At 40.0% G+C, this 27,533-nt stretch overlaps 1 protein-coding gene across 2 annotated transcripts in view; it reads right to left on the reverse strand.

Moving 5' to 3' along the window:
- kif21a (kinesin family member 21A) overlaps positions 1-27,533 on the reverse strand; it is a 153,813-nt gene that overhangs the window by 79,684 nt on the left and 46,596 nt on the right. For both annotated transcript variants that reach the window (XM_080207281.1, XM_080207282.1), the window contains exons 5-11: positions 22,975-23,109; positions 21,907-22,074; positions 16,953-17,068; positions 7,482-7,677; positions 5,419-5,608; positions 3,122-3,185; positions 2,506-2,703 (exon numbers count right to left, since the gene is read on the reverse strand). In XM_080207281.1, coding sequence (XP_080063407.1) covers positions 2,506-2,703; positions 3,122-3,185; positions 5,419-5,608; positions 7,482-7,677; positions 16,953-17,068; positions 21,907-22,074; positions 22,975-23,109 — 1,067 coding nt within the window. The remainder of the gene's footprint in view (positions 1-2,505; positions 2,704-3,121; positions 3,186-5,418; positions 5,609-7,481; positions 7,678-16,952; positions 17,069-21,906; positions 22,075-22,974; positions 23,110-27,533) is intronic.

Genomic DNA, 27,533 nt, shown 5'->3' on the forward strand with positions numbered 1-27,533 from the left:
CTAGACACATCCTCATAGAACTCCAATACATTTGTCAGACACGACTTCCCCTTAACGAAACTGTGCTGCGTCTGCTCTATCAGACAATTCTCAAGATGCCTCGCTATTTTCTCCTTGATCACGGATTCTAACATTTTACCTACAACAGACGTTAAACTGACCGGCCTATAATTCCCTGCCACCCTTCTTAAACAACGGCGTAACATTAGCCGTTTTCCAATCTTCCGGCACTTCCCCGGAATCCAGCGACGTTTGGAAAATAATGACCAAGGCATCCACTATAACCTCCGCCGTTTCTTTCAGAACCCTTGGATGCATTCCATCAGGTCCTGGGGACTTGTCCACAATCAGTCCCTCCAGTCTGTCTAGCACTGCCTCTCTAGTAACAATAATGTCATTCAGGCCCTCCTACCATCTTTCCATTGCTAACACCCGGCAAATTATTCACGTCCTCCTCCGTGAAGACCGAAACAAAAAAGTTATTCAAGGCCTCAGCCATTTCCCCATCCCCTACCACTAAGTCCCCCCTCTCATCCTCTAAGGGTCCAGTGTTCACCCTAGCCAGCCTCTTCCTTTTTATATATTTATAAAAACTCTTACTATCCTTTTTCATATTAAGCTTTTTTTAATTTTTTTTATATTTTATATTCTTTTTTATATTTATAACTATATTATTTTTATATTAATTTTTTATATTGTATTAATTAATATACTACTATTTATATTATATCAGGTCAGTCTCAAAAACAAAATATCATGTTATACTTTTTTGCAAACAGTTGCACGGACACACTCTTCCTCATGATCAGGAAAATAAATGGATTTTAAACAATTCTATAGACTATGTTAAAGGTTATACTATATGATTGATTTGTCACATGGAACATTTGATACATGAAAAGTATCGTTCTTGTGCACTATACAAAGCATACCACTCAGAGGAGGGAAGGAGAGAGTGGAGAATGCAGTGTTACTGTCTTAGCTAGGGTGTACACAAAGATCAACTTAATATAGGGTAGGTCCATTCAAAAATCTGATGGCAGTAGGGAAGAGTCAGTTGGTACATGTCCCCAGACTTTTGTATCATTTTCCCAATGGAAGGAGGAAGGAGAGACTATGTCCTGGGTGCGTGGGGTCCTTGATTATGCCGGTTACTTTGTCAGCACTGGGAAGTGTAGACAGCGTCAATGAGTGGAAGGCTGGTTTGAGTGATGGACTGGGCTTCATTGACAACCCTTAGTTTCTTGCGGTCTTGGGCAGGGTAGGAGCCATACCAACCTGTGATACAACCAGAAAGAATGCTTTCTATGGCGCATCTGTAAAAGTTGGAGAGTGTTGTAGCTGACATGCCAAATTTCTTTAGTCTTCTGAGAAAGTAGAGGCGTTGGTGGGCTTTCTTAACTATAGTGTCAACATGGGAGGAACAGGACAGGTTGATGATGATCTGGACACCTAAATACCTGAAACTCTTGAGCATTTCTACTTTGTCCCCATTGGTGTAGACAGGGTCACGTCCTCCACTATGCTTCCTGAAGTCGATGACAATCTCTTTTGTTTTGTTGACATTATGGGAGAGATTGTCTGGTAAGTTCACCAGGTTTTCCATCTCTTTCCTGTAGTGTCTCGTTACTGTTTGAGATCCGACCCACTATGGTGTCATCAAACTTGAAAATCAAGATGGAGGGGAATTTGGCCCCACTGTCATAGGTGTATAAGCAGTATAGTGAGGGGCTGAGGACAAGAGTTTTGTGAGGCATTGGTGTTGAGGATGACCGTGGAGGAGGTGTCATTGTCTCCCCTTACTGATTGCTGTCTGTGGATTAGGAAGTTCATACAATTAATTTTTTTGTTGCATCAAACATCATATCTCAGCTATTTGATACCTTGCATGGAGAGGTCATATGCCATTGCAAAACCTATTATGAGCTTGTAAAAGAAAATATATAATACATTCAGGTATTTATCAGAAACTATACTTGTGAAGGTGCATATTAAGTCAAAGTTTGTGGAGTATATAATGCATGATGACTGAAGTGTTGTTGCCGATTTGATTAGACATTGGTGTTGGAGTGTGAAATACGGCTGACCCACATTCCCATTCAGCAGCACAGTATATGGACCCAATCAAGACTGAAGATTGTACACAGAAAATTGAGCTACACACTCATCAAAGGGGAAAGATCATGAGCACGTCCAAGAGAACGAGCACAAAGGCCAGAAAATAAAAATAATAGAAACAATGGCTGCTGTTCCACCATTGATAAACCTACAAAATCTAATCTGTATATTCACGATTTTAATCAAGTACTCAAATTTACATAACATAATAAACTTAATATTGAGATCAGCACACGATCTACTTCAACTAAATTTCTCTGGACAAACTATGTACGTTACAAAAATAATTGCTTTCTATCAAATTGTACATCCCATATGGAACACTGAAGCATAGCAGTTTAAAATCAAGAAATTTAAACATAAGAGCTACTCAAAATTCACACTCGCCTTTTCTTCTTTTTCTTTTCTTTTTTCTTAAGTTTTTCCAAGTCCTTTTTGGCCATTTCCAAGACTTCCATTGCTCCTTTCTCTGAATTAATAACTGAACCAGTAAAAGTGCCATTCAGGTATAGGGGTCTTGCTGAAGCCCTTGACAGGTTACGCCGAAGGTTTTCATTCATGGCTTCACTCTCAAACAGTTTTGATCTAAAAGGCAAAAGAATGTCAGGCTACGAAGCCAATTGAGGGTTTGAGATAAACAGACAAAGATGGAAAATACTCCACAAAAACTGTGGTAGCAACATGATTTTTGGGATGTAATTAGGGCTGCAATAAGGAAGACGACAGCATTGTATTTAGAGAGAGAAAGAAATACCATGTGCTTATGTAGATGCTTCTTGATTATTTTGCCAAGAATAAATTATACAGGATCCATTGTATATAGTCTGATGGATGGTTGAAGCTTAATGTTTCTCATTCTGAGTGGATCTTACTGAATTGTCATACCGCCTTTTGACATCTGTAGTAATGTTATTGCTGAATATTTTTATCCTTCATTTGAAATAAAAATTGAGATTCAACATTTAATCATATGGATCGTGACTTAAAACAAAACCAAAGTTACCGGAGATCTTCAACTTCTTGGATATATTTCTGAATCATTGCACTAATTTCTTCATTGCCATCTCCTGAAATGTAATTAGAACAGAATTACTTTAGCCTAATTTTAAAAAGCACAAATGTATTTTTATGATTTCAGTGAAGACAAGTGAGAAGTTACATGAATCCAAAACAAAATTACAAAGCAGAAAATTGTGTCAGGGACCCAGGTTCAATTCCAGTGTTGCATGACTGTGTGGAGTTGGCACATTCTCCCTATGTCTGCGTGGTTTCCTCCATGCACTCTGGTTTCCTCCCACAAGTAGAAGTCTCTCAACACCAGGTTTAAGTCCAACCAGTTTATTTGATAGTAATACCACAAGCTTTCGGAAGCGGCGTTCCTTCGTCAGGTGTGCTGAAGGTTCTGATCAGAGAAAGGCATATAAAGGCACACACAGTTTACAGAATACTGATTAGAATGCAACTCTTTGCAGCTAACCTGCTATTCAAGTCTTAAAGGTGCAGACAACGTGAGTGGAGATAGCATTAGCATAGGTTAAAGAGATGTGTATTGTCTCCAGACAGGACAGTAAGTGAGATTTTACAAGCCCAGGCAAGTCATGGGGGTTACAGATAGTTCGACATGAACCTCAGATCCCAGTTGAGGCCATCCTCGAGTGTGTGGAATTTGGCTATCAGCCAAGTCCTGTCTGGAGACAAAACACATCTCTTTAACCTATGCTAATACTATCTCCACTCACATTGTCTGCATCTTTAAGACTTGAATAGCAGGTTAACTGTAAAGATTCGCACTCTAATCAGTATTCTGTAAACTCTGCGTCTTTATATGCTTTTCTCTGATCGGAACTTTCCACACACCTGACGAAGGAACACTGTTTCCGAAAGCTTGTGGGATTACTATCAAATAAACTGGTTGGACTTTAACCTGGTGTTGAGACACTTCTGACTGTGTTTATCCCAGTCCAACGCCGGAATCTCTACATCAGTCGTCCCACAATCCCAAGATGTGTAGGTTAGATGGGTTAGTCATGTAAAATGTGTGGAATTATAAGGATAGGGCAGGGGGTGGGCCTGGGTATGCTTAGAAAATTGGTGCAGAGTTGATGGGCCAAATAGCTTCCTTCTACACTGTAGAGATTCTATGATATTCAGCGATTGCTTAGAATGTGACAAATGACTGCTACTAGACATGAAATAGCCTTTCTGTAAATGGATCCATCGTCTGACCTTCCTCCCCAGTGTTGACTATCAGCATGAATCTATCAATCAGTCAGCCAAATATTGCATTGAACCTTCAATTGTGCAACGTTTCTTCTTTACTACAATTCTACCTTAACTCAGGTTTCGCTCTAGTGAGGCAAGATCAAAGGATCCAGACTATCAAATTACAAAATCTCCACAGTATAGACAGGTCAAATTCCAGAAACTCCTCCCCAGCTCTGCCAAATCCCAATACTATTCCACTCAAGGTCAAGGCTGACCCCAGATTTGCTCAATGGCGGAGAGTTGAAATTCTGAAATTTTTCCTTGTTGCAAGTGCAGCATAATAGAACAATGGTAATCCAAAATGAAGGCCCGAGAACCTCTCTCAAAAGCACATCTATTAGGACACATTAGTGATACCTGCTTTAATTGAGTTGTGTCAGAATGACTCCATGATGCCAAAATGCAGCCGGGCATCTAACAAAAAGTGTTCCAACTCTGGAGTTCCCAAAACAGCAAATCAATCTTGGTGCAGGTGAGGATTACCTATTCCAAAACCTATACTAAGACTACAGTGAAAACTATGCTTTATCTCTCAGCAGGCGTAGATTTTGTTGGGCGTATCAAAATTAGCACTGGATGAAATGTCAAAGAACTCCATTGCCAAACTTCATTCACATGGAAGTGGGTTCAAATGTAGATCAGCCCACAACCATTCCAATTTCCTGGCTTTCTCTTGAAATGATAGAATTCTGAAGAGCACATTTTCCATTACATTCCTCCTTGTAGACAGCCTCATTTCACACAAAAAAAGTGCACAATGAGAAGAGGTTTTGCAATATACTACAGTTTGAAGTCAATTATCCAAGCTTGTATTCATTGCGTTACCAGTTTGGTTATCTCTGCAGTGTACTGAGCACTTTCACAGCCTGCGCAAGGGCAAGATGTGCTTTGCTGTTGCACCCATGAATGTGCAGAAATAACTATTAATTCTGATTTAACACCATTTTCCACATCAAAATCATATTAGAAGACCCTCAAGAGGAATAAACAGAACAATATTCCATAATTTTGGAACATAAAAAATTAAAAAGTTACCTGATTTGGCAAGAACTTGGTTGACCTGATCACTGAGCAGCTGTGTGATTCTTGCTCTCAGTGATTCTATAGTCTCTTGCATTGCTTTTATCCTCATTCGCAGATTATTATTTTCAGTTTGTAGCATAGTGTTTTCATGGAACATATCGTTGATACTCTCCACACCATCATCTCCCATTATTCTCTTACCCTAAAAAATACAATGATTTTCTCAGCTCATTTGTCAAACTTAACAAAACTCACATCAGATTCTCTTTTCCATCTTTACGCCCCTGTTCCACTTGGTCTGAAAATCAACATTCCCACGCAGTAACCCTGTCAATAAGATTTCTTCACCTCAACAGGTCAGAATATCGCTCTTAAAGTGCCATTTGCAGTGAGTAGTTCAACATACTTGTCTCTGAGATCATCAGATAATTGGAGCAAGCCAACATCTCAACACTGTTATTCACTTCTGTTGGTACAAAATCAGCAGAACTACATTTTACTTCGAGGTTTTGGTTGTTTCAGGAGGGAATAACGAGTAGAATGAAAGCTATGTAGTGGAAGTGTAGGACCAGGGAACTACTGGTTCAAGGACTAGTTTAGTTGATCTCCCTTGGTCACAGAAGCACAGGAATTCGGATCAGGCAGTCTTTGTAAATATAAGTTACCAAAGCTTGATTTTTAAATAGAGGCTTTTAGATATTATACACACTGCACTGCAACAACTGGCAGAATCTGTGGCAAATTCTTTGTGCCAAGTTGCAAGGGTATAGTCACATCTTGATTCTATTGTTGGACTAGTAATGCGGGGAATACAAGTTTAAACCCTATTTTGGTACTTTGAGAATCTGAATTCAGTCCTTAAAAATCTAGAAATAGCTGCTGCTAATCAGAAGTGATCTTGAAGCTGACAAACTGGTGCAAGAATCCAAGTGGATTATTCATGTCCTGAAGGAAGGTAATCTGCTATCCTCACATACTGGAAAATTTCTGTCCCTCACCAACATGGTTGACTCTTACCTGGCTTCTGGAATGGTCTAACAAACGAATCAGTTGCATCAAACTGCAGGAAAAAACCCTCAAAACGTCTCCAAGGCCCTACCGCAGTCATGTGATAAAATACATTGGCCGTGGTTGACCTGTGAATGATCTAGTGCAAAATGATCTTGAAGAATGATCTTGAGAGACTTCTTCAGCAGCACCCCTAAACTCATGTTGTCCATGACCTAGAATGAATTGATCTAATAAGCATTATGGGAACACCTTAATTGCAGATGTTCAAAGAGGTCATCTCATATGGAAAGGTTGTGCAGGTTGGGCCTACCTACTGTTAATTCAATTTCCCATTGGAATTTCGAAGAATTAGATGTAATTATATTGAAACATACAAGATCCTGAGAGAACTACAGAGTAAATGCTAAGATATTTCCTTTTGTGGGGGCCTAGAACTAGGGAACATAGCTTAAAAATGAGTCTCCCATTTATGACTGTGAAAAAGGAGAATTTTTTCTTCAGAGGATTGTCAGTCTGTGGAATTTTCTTTCTCAAGGAGCTGTGGTGGGTGGGCCACAGCTGAGCTAGGTAGATTCTTGATTATCAAGGGAGCCAAGAGTTATGGGGCCAGACTAGAAAGTGGAGTGGAGACCACAAATCAGATCAGCCATGACCTTATTGAATGGAGCAGCAGGCACAAGGAAGCTACATGGCCTACTTCTGCTCCTAATTTTTTGTCTTTGTATGAGGCACACAAGGATCTTCAAGAGCAAAAATGCTTTTTAGACAGCAGCAGCACATCCCAAAGAATAATTTTTTAAAAAAGGTATTTAAGTGCTTCATAAATTGAGCTATCTGAAATGGCTTTGAAACGCAGGAATACTTCGAGGGAAAAAGAGGCACAACAATGCATGCCTGAAGTTTGTGGCATTTACAGGATCAGTACATTTTGTAGTGGGATGGCTTGGTTTATCTCCTTACGTTGCTTCTGCAAAACACTGGGGCAAAGGTCATCGCCATTCTTGTGCAGATTGGAGAAAAACAAAAAACTGGCAAATTTCCTTCCAATTTTCAAAATAGCTCACCGTTTTGTATTCTGTAAGTTCCATCTGCAAACGTGCTATTTCACCTCGGAGCACATTGATTTGTTGACTTGCTCTGTCCTGGTTGACCATCACCTTATTTTTGATGTTCCGTGCACGGTTTGCATATTTCAGGGTGTTCAAAGTTTCCATGAAATCACGATCTGACGGACTGACGCAAGCTATCATAACTGTTTGACTGTAAAGAAAACCAGAGATTCATTATTCAAACAAGTCAGCGGTCCCTTTTAAAAACACCTAAATCATCAGTTCAGTTACCCACTTGACAAGAACCTGTTATAACTTGTAAGCTATGTTATAATTTAAGCATGATATTTCAACACTTTTTTTATTCCGTCATACACAGGTCAGTTGATCAAAAAAGTAGTGATTAACTCTCAAATACATTCTTAACTTTACAACAGTTATGCACTTACCTACTAGTGTATTGTATCACAGAATATTAAGACATTGGTTTGGAAGACTACACAACTGTAAAATTATAAATGATTGTTTGACAGAACTTCCATAACAAACCAAATCTTGACTACAGCTAGACTGTCAAGAGGCACTTTTCCATCACAAACAAAAGTAGTTTTAAAATGAGAAAGCCAATTGAGTTTCTGGCTTACAACAGACAATATGCTTTTCCCATTAATAATTTTCCCTATTGCCTTTTATTATTTTTGGGCAATTCAAATGAATTCATTATGAATGGATTGCCCCATTAGCGCCAATTTTGAACATCCATTTCTCAGCTGAAGAGTATCCACGACATCCGGTACTCTTATTTGTTGATTTAGCAGATGTAGGGGTATGTTGCCCGTGTGTTTCATATCTCAGACAGTCAGCTTGCCTGGTGTTTCAATTAGGCTCTTCCCTTCTTGTTCCTACTCATTCATCTCTTAGAGAGAGAAATGTTAGCATTTAATTTAGCAAGGCAAGATGAGGTTAATGATTGTGATGTGCCTTATCTTAAGCATTATGCATAGAGTCTGCTTGGCATTTTCAACTTTAGCAAAATATGCCATTACTGGAAGGTAGGGAATTTTTTACACTGCGCCCTCAAATTTAAGGTGATAATTTGTTGACAGCACAGTTCAAGTAACGGCCTGAACATCATGACTATACTGGAGAATTACTGACCGGAGAAAGTTCTAGGCTAGTTTGACTTCTAGCTCTAGTAGTCAGTAGTGACGTCAACATTACCACCACCTAGGAGCAAAAAGAGGCTTATCTAGTTATGATGAAATGTCAATCTAAAACAGTAACCATTTCATTCCTCAGCTAGTGCCAGGCCTGAGTATCCCCATCATTTTCTGTTTTTACTAGAGTTCCACTGACTGCAATATTGTGCCATATGCTGATTCCCTAATAGGAGATGTGACAGTGTAGTTCTCAAAAATTTGCTTCTCCCCCCCCCCCGACAACATAGATATATTTTTAACGCATCCTTGTTTATTTTGCTTTTATAATGAGTTTATAATTTTGTTCATCTTCACTGTCACTGCGTTTCCGAACAATACTGTTAAAGCACAGGGAATGGATGCACTTACCACTCCAAGATTGGCCCAAATTCCTTTTAACTTGATAATGTCCTTCTGCCTGCATGTCTGATTACTATATTCAATAAATTTGTTGATGGAGGAGACATATCTAAAATATCTATGTGTATCCTGAAAACTGGAGCCAATTGAGATCTTCCACATTATGGACAGAAATTTTACTACCTCTCCCCACTGGGCAAAGTGAGCCAGTAAAATCATACGAGACTGAGCAAATCAGGATCACACCATATTTCTTGACTGATTGAGGCTGCCTGTCGTCACAGGGGCCTGACAGCTTGCTCTGTCTGACAGGCCTCTGCAGTTGCTATTGAGCATATGCAGAATCAGAGGTCTACACAAGCTGTAGCTTCTTCTGCAGGCTGGCTAGCAAATTAAGCCCAGCCCACTGCCTGCAGAAGCTAGAAACCTTCTAAACCATTTTTCCACTAACTAAGCACATATGGTTGGGCGTGAAAATGAGCCCAGAAAATGGATTAGGGACACTTCCATTTTCAAGCTAGATGTACACTTAGAATCACTCCCATAAAATTCCATCCGACATGTCACATCTCCATTTTCATATTGTGGTACACTGCGCTTTGATGTACATCTTGGTTCACTAGCAGAGTACCATTATCAAACTGCTTGCCTTGGTTAAGGCTGTAGAACTTATATTTCTTTGCGAATCAATTAGATAAGGCTTCTCTAAACATTGTTAATTTTTCTGGGCTGAAAATGGCAACTGGCTTCTCCACTCATAGGCTTCCTTTTATGTTGGCCTACGCCATGCCTTTGTACTTATTTGGCAGTGTCCCTTAACTCTTCCACAAATGTTCAAATTGTGCAATCACTTTCATAGTTCAGTACTTTATAAATTAACAAATTTTTAAAAACTCTCATCCTGATTTTTATCACATGCCTTCTGACAATCCCACTGAAACACGTATAATGCTTAAATCTTATTTATTGCGTTTGACACCGCAAGAAAAAGGACATACAACTTCACCAATAACATCTAAAACCCACCCTATGACCTTCATTCTGTTCAGATTATCAGTAGTATGTCACACAACTGTGCCATATGACTAACTGGTCAACAATTCCTTACTTCGAAGGACACCATGTCAACAATCGAGCTTGTGTGCTTCCTAAAAACCAGTTCAAAACTAGGAAAAGCATGTCCCTTCCTAAATTACAAATATTTTCAAAATTTAACCTTAATGTCTCATGATAAATCTGCAACCATTTGTTTTGCTGAAGCATACCAATGAATAGGCAGGTTTAACATTCAAAATCTATGTAATGGAGCAACAGCGGAGAGAGCTGCAGAATGATCCTATCGTCCCCAATACCAGCATAATTGGGGAAAAGTGGCCTCCCATTCCTGGATAGGACTTAAAAACTGAGTTTTACAACCTCCTTCCAAGATGTTAAAATTCACAATGTGTGAATACATAAATATTTGTACAAATAATCAGCATTTAGCTAATTATAGTGAGAGTTTGAGCTTCTGGTTAGGTTGGGTCAGCATCACAGACCAATATTTGTACTTTGAAAACATGACCTGCTAATATAGCAGCTCTGATAATGAAAAGCAGATAAATGAAAATAACTTAGTTATTTGAAGTCTGGGACTGTGCCTATTTCCTCTGGCTGTTTACTCGTGGGATCATCTTTGGTGTCTTGTAATCAAATCCTTTTTCACAACGTGCAAATGGCTCGCTCATGTTTCATCACTGTCAGAGGGTAGTCGATACTTGCTTTTTGACAATGCAGTAGGCTTGAGGCCTACAGTCTTTATTTTTTGCAATTTTGTATTTTGGCATTTTACTTCCATTATAAGTCTGCAATTAATATTTAAAGCTAGTTTTTAAAAAGTTTTAGGAAGTAAGGGTAACTGTACTTTGATTAAATTATTAAATAAGGGGCAGCACAATGGTTAGCACTGCTGCCTCAACACCAGGGATCCAGGTTTGATTTCTGGCTAAGGTTACTGTCTGCAGAGTCTGCACATTCTCTCAGCACCTGCATGGGTTTTCTCCTGGTGCTCTGGCTGCCTCCCACAGTCCGAAAGACGTGCTCGTTAGGTGCACTGGCCATGCCAAATTCTCCCTCAGTGTTTAATTTTTAACTTACTTTTTTCGGAGCAGCAGGGAACCAGAAGTAGGCTGTGGAGAGACTTGGGAAGGTTTTTGTTTTGCCCAATAAATTTGAACTGCGAGGAAACCCATGTCTCCCACCCTCCCTCCCCCCTAACCTTAAAAAAAGACTCAGTGAGAGAGCAGATAAGCTTTTCTCTTTCTTTCCTTCTTTTCTCTTTCGTTTCTTAGTAAGGGAAGTTAGTAGGGATGGCAGTGTAATGTTCCTCCTGTGGGATGTTTGAAGCAAGGGACACCATTAGTGTCCCAACTGCAGGAAGTGCACCCAATTCCAGCTCCTTGAAGGCCACGTTAGGGATCTGGAGCTGGAACTGGATGAACTCAGGATCATTTGGGAGGCAGAGACAGTTATAAATAAAAGCTACAGGGAGATAGTTACTCCTAGAAATGAAGATACTTGGGTGATGTTAGAAGGGGTAAAAGCAGTCAGTGCAGCAATCCCCTGTAGACGTTCCTCTGGATAACAAGTATACTGTTTTGGATACTGTTGGGGGAAGCGTAGAGCTAGAACAAACAGAGTTATCATCTCTGGTTTGTTACCCGTACCACGTGCTAGTGAGGCAAGGAATAGGGAGAGAGAGCAGTTGAACACGTGGCTACAGGGATGGTGCAGGAGGGAGGAATCCAGATACCTAGATGATTGGGGCTCACTCTGGGATAGGTGGGACCTCTACAAACGGAATGGTCTATATCTGAACCAGAGGGGTACCAATATCCTGGGGTGGCATGGATTTGCGAATGCTCTTTGAGAGGGTTTAAACTAATTCAGCAAGGGGATAGGAATCTGAACTGTAGCTTCAGTGGGCAGGAGATTGAAAGTAGTGAGGTCATGAATAAAGCTTCAAGGTTGCAGGAGTGTACCAGCAGGCAGCAAAGTGGTTTGAAATATGTCTACTTCAACACCAGGAACATCCGGAATAAGGTGGGTGAACTTGCAGTATGGGTTGTTACCTGGGATTTCAATGTTGTGGCCATTTCAGAGACATGGATACAGCAGGGGCAGGAATGGTTGTTGCATGTTCCAGGGTTTAGATGTTTCAGTAAGAACAGGGAAGGTGGTAAAAGAGGGGGAGGTGTGGCATTGTTAGTCAAGGACAGTATTACAGTGGCAGAAAGGACATTTGATGAGGTTAGAAACAGGGAGTTTTCTATAAGCCTCTGAAAAGGTCCAGAGATGTAGAGGAAAGGATTGCAAAGATGATTCTGGATAGGAGACAAAGTAACAGGGTACTTGTTACAGGGGACTTTAACTTTACAAATATTGACTGGAAATGCTATAATTTGAGTACTTTAGATGGGTCAGTTTTTGTCCAGTGTGTGCAGGAGGGTTTCCTGACACAGCATGTAGATAGGCCAACAAGAAGCAAGGCCACATTGGATTTGGTACTGGGTAATGAACCAAACCAGATGTTAAATTTAGAGGTAGGTGAACACTTTGCTGATAGTGACCACAATTTGGTTATGTTTACTTTAGCGATGGAAAGGGATAGATATATACAGCAGGACAAGAGTTATAGCTGGGAGAAAGGAAATTATGATGCGATTTGGCGAGATTTAGGATGCATACGATGTGGAAAAACCCAGCCTACAGGTGCAGCAGGTGGCAGGAAGGCAAATGGGATGCTGGCCTTCATAGTAAGGGGGATTGAATATAAGAGTAGGGAGGTCTTGCTGCAACTGTACAGGGCACTGGTGAGGCCGCAGCTGGAGTACTGTGTGTGGTTTTGGTCGCCGCACTTGCGCAAGGATATTTTAGCCTTGGAGGGAGTGCAGAGGAGGTTCACTAGGCTGATACCGGAGTTGAGGGGGTTGAGCTATGAAGAGAGGCTGAATAGACTGGGCTTGTACTTGTTAGAATTTAGAAGGATGAGGGGGGATCTTATTGAGACGTATAAGATGATGAAAGGGATAGATAGGGTAGAGGTAGAGAGGTTCTTCCCGCTCAGAAAGGACAGCGGGACTAGAGGGCACAGCCTCAAGATAAAGGGAGGGGCAGTTTAGAACAGAGTTGAGGAGGAACTTCTTCACTCAAAAAGGGTGGTGAATCTCTGGAATTCTCTGCCCGTTGAATATATTTAAGACGCGGATAGATAGGTTTTTGGTAGGCAAGGGAATTAAGGGTTATGGGGAGAAAGTGGGAAAGTGGCACTGATCCACTTCAGATCAGCCATGATCTTATTGAATGGCGGGGCAGGCTCAAAGGGCTAGATGGCCTACTCCTGCCCCTATTTCTTATGTTCTTATGGAAGGAAGCTGCAGGGGATGGGCATAGTTGAAATGTGGAGCTTGTTCAAGGAACAGCTACTGCGTGTCCTTGATAAGTATGTACCTGTCACGCAGGGAGGAAGTGGTTGAGCAAGGGAACCGTGGTTTACTAAAGAAGTCAAATCTCTTGTGAAGAGGAAGAAGGAGGCTGATGTAAAGATGAGACGTGAAGGCTCAGTTAAGGCGCTTGAGAGTTACAAGTTAGCCAGGAAGGGTGTAAAGAGAGAGAGAGGTAAGAAGAGCTAGGAAGGGACATAAGTCGTCTTTAGCAGGTAAGATCAAGGAAAATTCTCAAGCTTTCTTTTGGTATGTCAGGAATAAAAGAATGACTAGGGTAAGATTAGGGCCAGTCAAGGACAGCAGTGGGAAGTTGTGTGGAGTCCACTGAGATAGGAGAAGCGCTAAATGAATATTTTTCGTCAGTATTCACACAGGAAAAAGACATTGTTGTCGAGGAGAATACTGAGATACAGGTTATTAGACTAAAAGGAGATGTTAGCAATTCTGGAAATTGAGAAAATAGATAAGTCCCCTGGACCAAATGGAATTTATCCTAGGATTCTCTGGGAAGCTAGGGAAGAGATTACAGAGCCTTTGGCTTTGATCTTTATGCTGTCATTGTCTCCAGGAATAGTGTCAGAAGGCTGGAGGATAGCAAATGTTGGTCCCTTGTTCAAGAAGGGGAGTAGAGACAATCCAGGTAATATAAACCAGTGAGCCTTACTTCAGTTGTGGGCAAAGTTTTGGAAAGGATAAGAGATAGGATTTATAATCATCTAGAAAGGAATAATTTGATTAGGGATAGTCAACACGGTTTTGTGAAGGGCAGGTCATGCCTCACAAACCTTACTGAGTTCTTTGAGAAGGTGACCAAAGAGGTGGATGAGGGTAAAACAGTTGATATGGTGTATATGGGTTTCAGTAAAGCATCTGATAAGGTTGACGTTTGCATATAATATGGAGGCATAGGATTGAGGGTTATTTAGCGGTTTGGATCAAAAATTGTGCAAGAATAGCTGCAAAAAGACAGCAAGAGATGGTTGATGGGAAACGTTCATCCTTGAGTTCAGTTATTAGTGGTGTACTGCAAGGATGTGTTTTGGGGCCACTGCTGTTTGTCATTTTTATAAATGACCTGGGTGAGGGCGTAGAAGCTTGAATTAGTAAATTTGCGGATGACACTAAAGTCGGAGGAGTTGTGGACAGTGCGGAAGGATGTTGCAGGCTTCAGTGGGGCATAAATAAGCTGCAGAGCTGGGCTGAGAGGTGGCAAATAGAGTTTAATGTGGAAAAGTGATTCACTTTGGAAGGAGTAACAGGAAATAGAGAGTACTGGGCTAATGGTAAGATACTTGGTAGTGTGGATGAGTAAAGAGATCTCGGTGTCCATATGCATAGATCCCTGAAAGTTGGCACTCAGGTTGATAGGATTGTTAAGAAGGCATATGGTGTATTAGCTTTCACTGGTAGAGAGATTGAGTTTTGTAGCCATGAGGTCATGTTGCAGCTATACAAAACTCTGGTGTGGCCACACTTGGAGTATTGTGTACAATTCTGGTCGCCACATTATAGGGAGGATGTGGAAGCATCGGAAAGGGTGCAGAGGAGATTTATCAGGATGCTGCCTGGTATGGTGGGAAGGTCATATGAGGAAAGGCTGAAGGACTTGAAACCGTTTTCATTAGAAAGAAGGTTAAGAGGTGACTTAATAGAGGCATACAAGACGATCAGAGGATTAAATAGGGTGGACAGTGAGAGCCTTTTTCCTCGGATGGTGATGGCTAGCACGAGGGGACATAGCTTTAAATTGAGGGGTGATATATATAGGACAGATGTCAGAGGTAGGTTCTTTACTCAGAGTAGTAAGGGCATGGAATGCCTTGCCTGCAACAGCAGTGGACTTGCCAACATTAAGCACATTTAAATCATCACTGGATAAACATGTGGATGATATTGGAATAGCATAGGTTAGATGGGCTTTAGCTTGGTTTCACAGGTCGACACAACATTGAGGGCTGAAGGGCCTGTACTGTACTGAAATGTTCTATGAACAGGCACTGGAGTGTGGCAACTAGGGGATTTTCACAGTAACTTAATTGCAGTGTTAATGTAAGCCTACTGGTGACACTAATAAATAAACTTCAATCAAATCAGTAGTGATATGGTTAAATGTAGAGGTTCTTAATCAAGATCTCATTTTTCATACTTGCTATTCATAGCTGGTATTTGGTCTACACCTATGTTTTCCTGATTAAAATGAAAGTTGAATTTTGTTTCAGAAGTTTTTTTTCAACTGCATTTGATGACCCTTTAACAACAAGCCAGGACAATGAATAGCCTTACATGCGAGCTGATCAATTATGGTGTGGAATAGGGAGATAGAATTTGATTGATCGACATAGAACCTGATGATGGATGGGAGGTACCATCAAAAGATGCATTAAAAACTTTAATATTGCAAAGTCTACGAAGCCTTGCAGTGTCTGTGAGATTGATAAGGACTCATGTTTGCCAGACCCTTATTTTGAGGAAATCACACAAAGCCTCAAAAAAACTGGAACGGAGTTAGATTTTTGGCTTAAAAGGTCACACTTCCAGGATTTGTTGCTGCATTTGCAGTGAATTAGTCAGCCACTCGAGACCTCAAGAGGAAGTGCAGTCAAAGGAGTCACTGACGTATAGTATGCAAGTCAAGTTGTCTTTCATACACATGGAACAAAGACATTGTTTTCCTACATTGCTTGGTATCAAGTCACTCATTCCTGTTTGTCCGGAGTACAGCTATGAACCCAGGTGAGATTCCACAAAGAACTCACACCACCCACACCCCCCTTCCAATTCTTATTAATATCTTAAAGAATATGATAACTTTTCTCCCTCAAATGCTGTAGTGATTCCTATTCCAAATCTTTGATCAAATATGTGACACTGGTGCATGTCCCACACTGTCTGACATAGAATCATGCAGCATGTCATCTTCTCTCTCACCGTTTTAAGATCCAGCACACAACTTGCATAATCCAGGACTGAACAAATAAATGTCTGGTAAGCTGAGTCTCTGATGCTTTTGTTGCAATACTAAAGATTCCTCATCATAAGTTCAAAATCCCTGTTCCCTGGATGATATCTGCTTAATATGAAATCTGCACTGAAGATTATTTTTTAAAAAGATGAAACCCCAGCTATGGTTGTGTATCTACTTGCTGGAGAATTTGATTACAGAACTTAAAGAATGCTTTTATTAAAAGCAAAACATTCAGACAGTGGCCCAATCATCATCACTCTTGATTGCAACACTCTGAAGTATTGTGGAAGCAACTGAAACTTGGTACTCAAAATAAACAAGTATTGTGTTTTCTAGCACTTCAATTTCAACAAATATTCTACCCTCATCTTATAAATTAAGTACCCAACAGTATAAATCTGCATTCAAAAACTTCCATTGTGAAAAAAGACTCTCAGCAGAAAATTCTATCAATTTGATAATAATTCAGGGTACTTACCTATTGCCTCCCAAGGAATCCTGCAGCAATCGTGTTAATTTTGAGTCTCGATAAGGTACATGAGTGACTCGCTTACTTTTATCCCCAAGTGCACTGATGACATTTCCAAGTGCCAGCTAGAAAGCAAAATTTTAAATAAAATTAAGATTTTAATTTAAACTGCCAAATCCAATAATTTACCATTATGTTTACTTTGAATATTCTTACTTATGACAATGTGATCTACTTTTGGAGTAGATATAAGCCAGATTTGCGCTATATACTTGTTTACTAAGAACAAAAACAACAAATAGGGTCAGAGAAGGGAATTGCAAGCTGAAAGCATACAAGCAGTTATAAATACAATTGGTGAGCTTAATCTAGTCTTAGCAATGACACTTCAATCAGAAAGGTGCTGATTTCAAACCCTACTATATACATGGGTGCAAAATGTAGGTTGATACAGTACTGAGGAACTGTTCCACAGTCAGAGGTGCCAACTTAGTCTTATCTGTTTAAATGGGTGGAATGAGGCGAATCCCATTGCACTACTTAAATGAGAGTCAGGGAGTTAACCCAGTATCAGAGCAAATACTGCAAAGAAAAACCCCAGATTATTTTCTAACTTTCTCATTACAGTTTCCACGTGGCCTGAAAAGAACTGTGGAGATGGGATGGGGGTGTTGCAGAAGACAGGTACACTTTGGATCCCTTCTTGAATCAAGTTGAGCCAAGAAGCCCGTTTTCTTACGGACTGGAGGCAGATTACAATGGTTAACAGCGCCAATCTTTTGAAATGGAGTGGAGTGGACTCCATTTTTTGGTATGTAAATGTATTTAAACATAATCCTTTCAAAAAATACTGTGGGCATAACCAGTAGCAGTTCAAGGAAGTGGCTCACCACCACCTCAAAGGCAATTAAGTTTAAGCTGATTTATTAGTGTCACAAGTAAGCTTACATTAACACTGCAATCAAGTTACTATGAAAATCCCCTAGTCGCCACATTCCAGCACCTGTTCAGTTACACCGAGGGAGAATTTAGCATGGCCAATGCACCTAACCAGCACATCTTTCAGACTATGGGAGGAAACCAGAGGACCCAGAGGAAACCCATACAGACATGGGGAAAACATGCAGGCTCCACATAGACAGTGACCTAAGCCAGGAATTGAACCCAGTGATTAGCAGTGAGACAACAGTGCTAACTACGGTGCCACTGGATGAGCAACAAATTATGGCCTGGCTAGAATGCCTACATCCTGTGAATGAATAAAGTGATAAATGTGACTGTGCCATAGAAGACAAATGCAGAGTGGATGTTCTTCACAACCTATTGTTGCTCATTGGCCATAAACATTTCAGTGGTCCAAATTACAGGAATCCATCTCCTATATGGTGACAGAGTATAAACAATAATGAAGTTGTCAGATAATTAAAAGGTTGCCAGGTGTTAAGGTCTCAAGTGGTATGAACAGTCTGTCAAAGCTTTTGAACTGAACTAAGAATCAGATGTTGTTGAGCAGTATATTATCCGAGACACTATTGGATGTCCTGTGGTGAGCAAATCAGATTGCACAGTCTTTTTGTTTCATGTTTGTGTCTCACCTCCCCTGCTCATTGTTTCAAATTTCCACTTCTGTCCCTGCAGTGTTTTGTCTGATATACTTTTCACTGGTAAAGCTGGGGTGAAGCTGCCAAGGACACAGGTTGTTTTCTCCTGCGCTAAATGAAGCGAAAACTTGGCTTGCAGGCCTCTGGCTTATTTCCCATCTTCAAATCACTTCTTCACCATCGATCTTGATTCTTTTGCTAAGTTCCATTCCCACCACTGCAACCCATCCTTATCAAGACTAGTTAAAATAACAGCAGTAACTTGTCGACTTACATTTGCAACTCCTTCACTGCTGCACGATAAACTGCCAGTTTATCATCCATTTCGCTCTCAATCCATTATCAGATTCATTGCCTTCACCCCTCTCCTCAATCTCTCAGTCCCTGCCATCCCTGCTCCTAGTACACCTCTCATACTCATCAGCTTTATTTGTTTTGCGCACACTATTCCCACCCCGCTGCCTCCCAAGTGTAACCCCAAAGTTTGTGCCTAAACACGGAGCTGGAAATCAATTTTTTTACTTAAATGCTCTGTAATCTTCTGAGCTCCTTAACCTACTAGCACCAGAAGTTATGCAAAAAAAAAGTAATGTACCACCTCTGCTTAAGAAAGTAAAATAAATCAGCCAAGTGCAAACACGCACGGTAGCACAGTGGTTAGCACTGTTGCTTCACAGCTCCAGGGACCTGGGTTTGATTCCTGGCTCGGGTCACTGTCTGTGTGGAGTTTGCACATTCTCCTCGTGTCTGCATGGGTTTCCTCCGGGTGCTCCAGTTTCCTCCCACAGTCCAAAGATGTGCGGGTTAGGTTGATTGGCCTTGCTAAAATTGCTCCTTAGTGTCCTGAGATGCATTGGTTAGAGGGATTAGCAGGTAAAATGTGTAAGGATATGGGGGTAGGGCCTGGGTGGGATTGTGGTCGGTGCAGGTTTGACGGGCCAAAGGGCCTCCTTCTGCACTGTAGGGTTCTATGATACTCTGATACGTGAATGATACAAATCTGAAGCATGGCCAGAGGATCCAGAATGGCTTAAAAAAAAAAGGCAATCAGCATTAAACTGGGTCTGCATTGAGAAAGGGGACATAGAGAACTAGGTCAGAGGACGCAAGAGAACTGGGTAGGCAGGATTGAGGTAATGTTCCTTCTAAGGTGCATGAGCGTGTGGTCACAGAGTGCACTGGTCTTCTGCAAAACTTGAACACTCCATCTCCGTAAATTTCAGGCCATCTGCTCCTTTGTGTATTTACTGGCATTTTACTTGCTTTGACTTGCCGCTTATTTGTTTAATCACCTGGATTTATTATCATGCAACACATCTTGTTGCAATTCCACTGATCAGTTCTTGGACAATTTCTCATTTCCATATAATTAATCCCACTTCCTTGCCATTCCTATTGTTCTGCACTATATTCCAAACCTATTGTTTCCTCCTTAGAGGACACTGATCCCTCCCAACCCAATCCTCAGTGCTATCTTCTATATGAAAAAGCTTATTGCATCTTTGGTGATTAGATTTACCACAAGTCAAAGCAAGTCAGAGAATAAGCTATTTTAAAATGATAAATGGTGTCATACTCCTGCATTACAGTTCACCTCCTGTAGTATTTCACAGTAATAATGCTGTGTAATTTCAAAAACACCAGGCAATGCTACAGAATATCTGCCATTACCACACACACCCACTTTCCTGACCCGTTCAACATGTAGACTTCATGAGATGCCACTAGAGGATGCTATTCCCTTGAAAACAATCACAACTTTTAGGAATCTGATGACAATTCTAAAATGTAATTAAACTGAGCACTTTAAACAATGTCAATTTTAGTTGCTGCACTTTTAACTTCAATCCCGAATACAGGATTTGAGCACAATCTCGGACGACAGAGAAGGGAATACTTTTCTAAAGCTGGTATCCACCTGTTCAGATGGATGCAACAGATCCTGTGGCTCTTCTTTGGAAGAATAGTTGTATTCTTCAAGTGTCCTGGCCAGCATTCCACCCTCAACCAACACCATATTGATTTATTCTTTTCAATGATGTCTAATGGGACCTTACTGTGCAAAAATTGAACATGACGCTTGCCTTCAAAGGCTTAATTATTTCAAAACGTAACACATTGATGCACTGGAGCAAGCCTTGGCTACTGCAAGTTTCCCATCTATGTGCTGCCTCTAGGCAACGTTACCAAAAAGCAGTGTTAGTTTTCACATGTCTGATGAAAAAACCCACCTCTACCTCACCACCACTTCTCTCAATCCATCCGCTGTTGCCAAATTGGCCTGTTCATGTGAAATTCACTGCAAGGCCAGCAGAAATTTCCTCTAATTAAATATTGAAGACTGAAGCTATTGAATTCAATCCCCACTCCAAATTATATTCCCAAACTACTGACTCCGTGCATCTCCCAGGCAGGACTTAAATTAGTGCCATCACCAAGACCACCTATTCCTGGTAACAAATTGGTTGATTTTGCCAATCTCAGCTTATCTGCTGCTGAAATCCTCATTCATGCCTTCATTACCTCTAAACTCTACAATTGGAGCACACTCCTGGCTTGTCTTCCTCACTCTAACCTTCATAAACTTGGAGTCATCCCATCTTAAATCACAGCAAATTCTATTCCCCTACTGCTCCTATCTTTCTGGCCTACAACCAAGCAATGTTTTTAAAATTCTCATTTTCAAATCCTTCCATGGCCTTGTCCCGAATCTCTGCAATGTCCTCCAACTCCACAGCCCGAGATATATTTGCACTCTTCTCACTCTGGTCTTGAGAATCACCAAATCAATATTTGCCCCACACTGATAGTTTACTTTCAGTTGATAGGCCTCAATCTCTGAAATACCCTCCCTACAGCTCACAACCCCTGTTACTTGCCTCCTCAAAACCTACCTCTGATCAGCTGACCAAATATCTCATGTGGTTTGGTGTCGCACTTTGTTTTATAAAGCTCCTGTGAAGCAATTTTGTTCATTGTGTTAAAAGGTTCTGCAAAAATTACTATATGTAGCACTTTGAAGAAATTAAAAGCAATATATCATTACAGAAGGGGCACAGAAAAAATTATGCACACATCCCCCTTCACAAAATGCAGATTTACAGCTATCAACATATTTTGGGATTTTTCCACAATCCTTTGGAAGAGTTTAAAATTTGTTTTTTGAAACAATGTGGACATTTTTTGAAAGTATACAACAAATGTCAAGTGATCAACATACTTTCACACAGGACATCCATTATCCTACAACAGTCCAGTGCATTTACTGCAGAAAATTTAAGCTATGTAGGAAGGACACATCATCTTGCTGAACTTGCACAAAAATCCTTACTGCTACAAAGTACTATTCAACATGTACTCACTAGACCACAGTTAATCGAAATTCCTTCTTTCGCTCTCTCGCCAGTTGCTCCTGTGCGCTTTAGCCTTTCTGATCCTGCAAGGTCAACAAAATGGAACTTGGCCGTGAGGGTTTCAAACTCATCCATTTCTGTTGATTCACTAATTATTTTATTGTCCAAGACTTCACCCTGCATTAAAAACAAAATTTAACAATTTTAGTTCCAGATAACGAACAAGCGTCAACTGGTGATAAAATTCCACACAAATACAAGCGAAACCATTACTGCAATGTTTCAGCAATATATGGGTTGTCTTTTCACTTTACAGTGAACTGAACTGTGTATTTACAGCAGTTTTCTTTATATTTGCAGCATTTACATTTCCCCCAATGTCATCTTAAAAACAGCAAGTTGTAGGAATTGAGACATTTTCCTGAAATAACAATGACCATATCAAAATTTACCTATAAAACATGCTCCAAAGATCAATCAGATCACTTTCAAAACAATTAAGTAAACTTTTGAATGGCTCCATGCACATTTCATTTTAATTCATGCATATTTAGCAATGAAGTATACACATTTATCCAAACAATATTAAATGTAAATACTTGTTTTTCTTGAATTAGACAATAAATCATTAATCATGTGTAATTAAGGCCCTTAGACAAGTGACGATTACTTGACAATATAATCGTTGTAATTCTTCAAAAATTAAAGTGATACAGTTAATGGGCAGTGAATCAATTTCAGGTTTTAATGCACTGAATACTGGACAAGGTAATAACCAGGTGCTTATTTGTCAGTCCCAAAAATTCAAGTGAAATGCACCTTGCAAGAAAAACACAAATACCATCTGAACAAGAAAAAAAACAAACTACTCCAACAATAGAAATCTTGGTGAGATGAGAAAGAAAATTAGTTAAACTGATAGAGGAATACATTAAAATCACACAAATTCAAATCAAATTTTAAAAAAAAATGCAATTTCCAATTGACCTAAACTAAAGGGTTTAAAATGCTCTTCAATCACAATAATTTGGATTACTATTGCCGTTATTCTCAATGTCATAAAGATTAGAAACTTACATTATCATTTTTTATGCAGACACGCACTTGACATAAATGTATTGTAAAAATGGCATGAGAGCGAGAACTCTGAACATTCATTTGAGTACTTGCAGTTGTACGAGAAAGAGCTCCCAGCTTCAGACACTGCAGCATCTACAAGACAAGATGAAGACGTCAGATTTTTAACCTTCTTTAAAACTACGTGAACAGATTACGAATGAAGGTTATAATGTCTGTATCACTAAAGGTCAAATTTCATGTTTTCATTAACTAATATGCTGAACTCGAAATTTTGGTGCAATGAAGTTGAGAAGGAGGAAACAGATACCAATATGTTGTTTTCCTGACATATCAAAACTTTCAACTGAATCTTCCCTCAAAGACTTCAAAGTAGAGACCATTAGGAACTCTTTCCTTCTTGTATTTCTTCAATAGCATACTTACTAAGTGATCAAGGCAAATGGAATGTTGGCCTTTGTAGCGAGGGGGATAGAATATAAAAGCAGGGAGGTCTTGCTGCAACTGTACATGACACTGGTGAGGCCGCAACTGGAGTACTGTGTGCAGTTTTGGTCCCCACATCTGAGAAAGGATATATTGGCCTTGGAGGGAGTGCAAAGAAGGTTCGCTACGCTGATACCGGAGATGAGGGGGTTAGTTTATGAAGAGAGATTGAATAGACTGGGTCTGTACTCATTAGAGTTAAGAAGGCTGAGGGGGGGGATCTTATAGAGACTTACAAGATAATGAAGCGGTAAATAGGGTAGAGGTAGAGAGATACTTCCCGCTTAGAAAGAATAGCAGAACTAGAGGGCACAGCCTCAAAATAAGGGTGGGGCAGTTTAGAACAGAGTTGAGGAGGAACTTCTTCACTCAATGGGTGGTGAATCTCTGGAATTCTCTGCCCATTGAAGTGGTGGAGGCTACCTCATTGAATTTATTTAAGTCACGGGTAGATAGATTTCTGACAGACAAGGGAATTAAGGGTTATAGGGAGAAAGCGGGAAAGTGGAACTGATCCACTTCAGATCAGCCATGATCTTGTTGAATGGCAGGGCAGGCTCAAAGGGCTAGATGGGCTACTCCTCCTCCTATTTCTTATGTTCTTACTACAAGGTAAGAAGCAAAATGCAGTGGATGCTGGAATCTGAAACAAGAACAGAAAATGCTGGAAGATCTCTGCAGGTCTGACAGCATCCGTGGGGACAAAATCAAGCCAATGTTGCCAGTCTGTATGACCCTTCCCAGAGCTGTGACAAATTTACACCTAGGCTCGAAATGCTGGTTCCATTTTCTCCCTGTAGATGCTATCAGACCTACTGAGATTTTCCAGCATTTTCTGTTTTTGTTTAGTACAAGGTTATGTTTTGCAACATTACATTGAAAAAATTGGTTCATTAAAGCAGTTTAAATAATGCTGCACATGCAGCACTAACACTTCGTATTTAACTAAATGTACTAACAGCATAAATGAAATACTGAATATTTGTTTGAACATTACAATACAAAGCTCCATGTTTTTAAATCAGCTCCATAACACATTAAACAGAAACATTTGCAATATATATGGTGATAGTGAATAAAGTGAAGCAAATATCATTGCAGAGTCTCTCGTGTGATTTGCATTTTATCACTGTTTTCACATTTTTAGTGTGTTTGTTACAATAGGATCATGCTTTTCATCCTGGTCTTCACTTTCAACCTTTACAGCAATATCAAAAAATTCTATCTGCAGGCTCAGTATGAAGATAGACAGTCAGGAGCAATTACACATGTAACACTTGTAATGTCAATGCCATTTACATTTGCATCTTTATTCACAAGAGACTGAAGACTTGCTTCATTTGCAGGATAATTTCCTGAAAGTCTACTCAATACACTTTACTGTAAGCATGGAGGCTAATCTACCTGGAGTTTAGCGTTATCCAATACATTTCTTGATTCCATGAGAGCAAATTGATGTTTAGGTAAAACACACTGTAGACATGCTTGAATTTTGCCTTCATTAAATGGACTGGAGTGTGGTTTATTGCCTGAGACAGTAGACAGTATGAAAGCAATTGGCCTCTTTGATCTGAAAATCTTATTCAAATTCCCTGATGTAAAACCTGCAGACACCATTGGAAAATTATAGTTTGCAAATTGTTGTTGCATGTTCAGCTGCTTCTTTTTACATTGTTCATGCTGCCACATGTCAGAAATGCAAGGTACCGTATGTTGACTTTCCACACTTTAGTATTTCTTTCCTTCGAGGCTAGGTTCTTTTTAAAAATAGCAAAAAGCTAGTAAAGCAAACTAAGCTCACCAGCTTTAAGAACAGAATGGTAAGTACATAAATCTGGGAAGTTCAGTGTGATTTTGTTTTCTGGAAAATGCCAAAACACAACACCATGCAGCATTTTAAACTGGGAGCTAGGCCATGTCATTTTGGAGATGATCTTTAGCAAGTGATGATAGACAACAATTTTAGTTTTGCCTTTTTCACAAGCAAAACATTAATTCGAGAGGTGGCTAGATCTAGCACTCAGGGTGAACAGGATCAAAGAGTATGGGAAGAAAACAGGAATAGGCGACTGAGTTAGATGATCAGCGTTAATCATGATGAATGGCGGAGCAGGCTTGAACAGCCAAATAGCCTATTCCTGTTTCTATCTTTTATGTTTCTATCAAAGGGTTCAGCATTACCACCATAGAAAACATCCTCTCTGGATCTCTTGGTAAGGCACCTGCTACGTTCATAAGAGTTACCAGCCGACTCAAGGACACTTCTTTGTTGTCAGACTTTTGAATGGACCAACCATATATTAAGCTGACTGTTTTCTATATCCTAGTTGTAACTGCAACACTATATTCTGCACCCGCTCCTTTCCTCCGCCCTCCCCCATACTCTATGAACGGTTTGTTTTGTCTGTGTAGTGCAAAGAAGCAATGTTTTTTCACTGCATCCCAATGCATGTGGCAATAATAAATCAAATCAAGTAAACCACTTGATCGTGGAAAGTAACTGCTCTTCATTCATCTGATTGAGCATACCAATATTATTGCATAATGGCAGACTTTTGCCCAACACTTCAGCTACGACAATCTAATCACCAACTTAGTATATTAAAATGTTTAAGTTCAAAACAATTTAATAAAAATTTTCAATATTAACTAATATGCTCCAATTCAACATACTTCCATGCTACCATGTATCAAATCAAACATTAATTGATTTGAGCTAGACATCCACATTAGCATGCAAAATGAACACTGAAACAAATATACATATTATAGTCAGCCAGTCAGCTGCCACACCCATGAAAAATGTGTGTTTCACCCTTTGTTCTTACTTGTGGTGCCTCAGTGGAACATGAGCACCATCCAAAAAAAATTCAATCAAGTGCTTTCAAGTCAAAGCATCAAACATAAATTTAATGCATTTTGTTGCTAAGGACATTGGGATCATGCCATAATTTTTTTTATACTTCGCAAGTTAGATTTATGGTAACTTCTCTGCAGCGAAAAAACCTCATTAGCTCTTGTATTGTAACTGCAATCAAGGCAACCTGAAATCTTCAAATCATCTCTGATCAATGACATATTAAAGTTAATTCTTAGAAGCAGGAGTAGTCAAAGGCAATGTGGTCATTTTTTTCCTCAAATGGCCCAAGAACACAAGCACAGCTTTATGATTTACTTTGTCAAATGCTTTGGTCAGGTTGATGAAGGTAATGAAGAGTCTCTGCTGCATTCCCAACATTGTTGCCAGACATAAGAATAAAGACCTGGTCAATGGTTCTCTGGAAGGATTTCCTTAGTTAGAGGAAATAGGCAATTCAGGAGAATGCATGTCAGAATTGCATGGTCGAGGAGTTGGTCAAACTGTTTTTCCGGCATTGACAGATAACACTGCTACCCTCAAGAGAAACAGCATTGTACGAGCAAAGGAGATTTTACCTTTTTGGCTTCAAAAAAGATTTGCATGTCATGACGTTCAGCATATTATTTGATCTTCCGCATGGTAGCATAGCAGATAGCACTGCTGCCTCAAAGCGCCAGTGACCTGGGTTCAATTCCGGCCTCGAGTAAGTTTATGCTTTCTCCTAGTATCTGTTCAAATTCCCTCCAGGTGCTTCGGTTTCCTTACACAGTCCAAAGGTGTGTAGGTTAGATGAATTAGCCATGGTAAGTGATAGGGCAGGAGAATGGATTTGGGTAAGGTGGTCTTTCAGAGAGTTGCAGATCCGACAGGCCGAATGGTTCCTTTTGCACAACAGGAATTATAGAATTCAAGCTTCTGGTTCCCACTACATGTCCTTTATCTTCAAGATTTGACTTTGGCTGTCAAGCGGTATGTTGCTGGAAAGTTTTATCTTGACTTGCTACACCTCTGGTCGTTTTACCAAGCAATGAAGGCTGATTTCTTCTGCTTTGGTAGGTCACCTACTATCACATCATTTTTGTTGAGCCAGTTCTGGGCACAGGTGCCTAGTATAACTTATTTTATTTGATCTCACTGCTCCGGAATTGAGTTGGATGCGTGAAGATTTTCTAAACAGATCTTGAGCTGTGTTTGAAATTATTTGCTTTGGTTG

Source organism: Carcharhinus amblyrhynchos, chromosome 19, assembly GCF_965287045.1.
Source record: "Carcharhinus amblyrhynchos chromosome 19, sCarAmb.v2.hapA, whole genome shotgun sequence".
Classification (NCBI taxonomy): domain Eukaryota; kingdom Metazoa; phylum Chordata; class Chondrichthyes; order Carcharhiniformes; family Carcharhinidae; genus Carcharhinus; species Carcharhinus amblyrhynchos.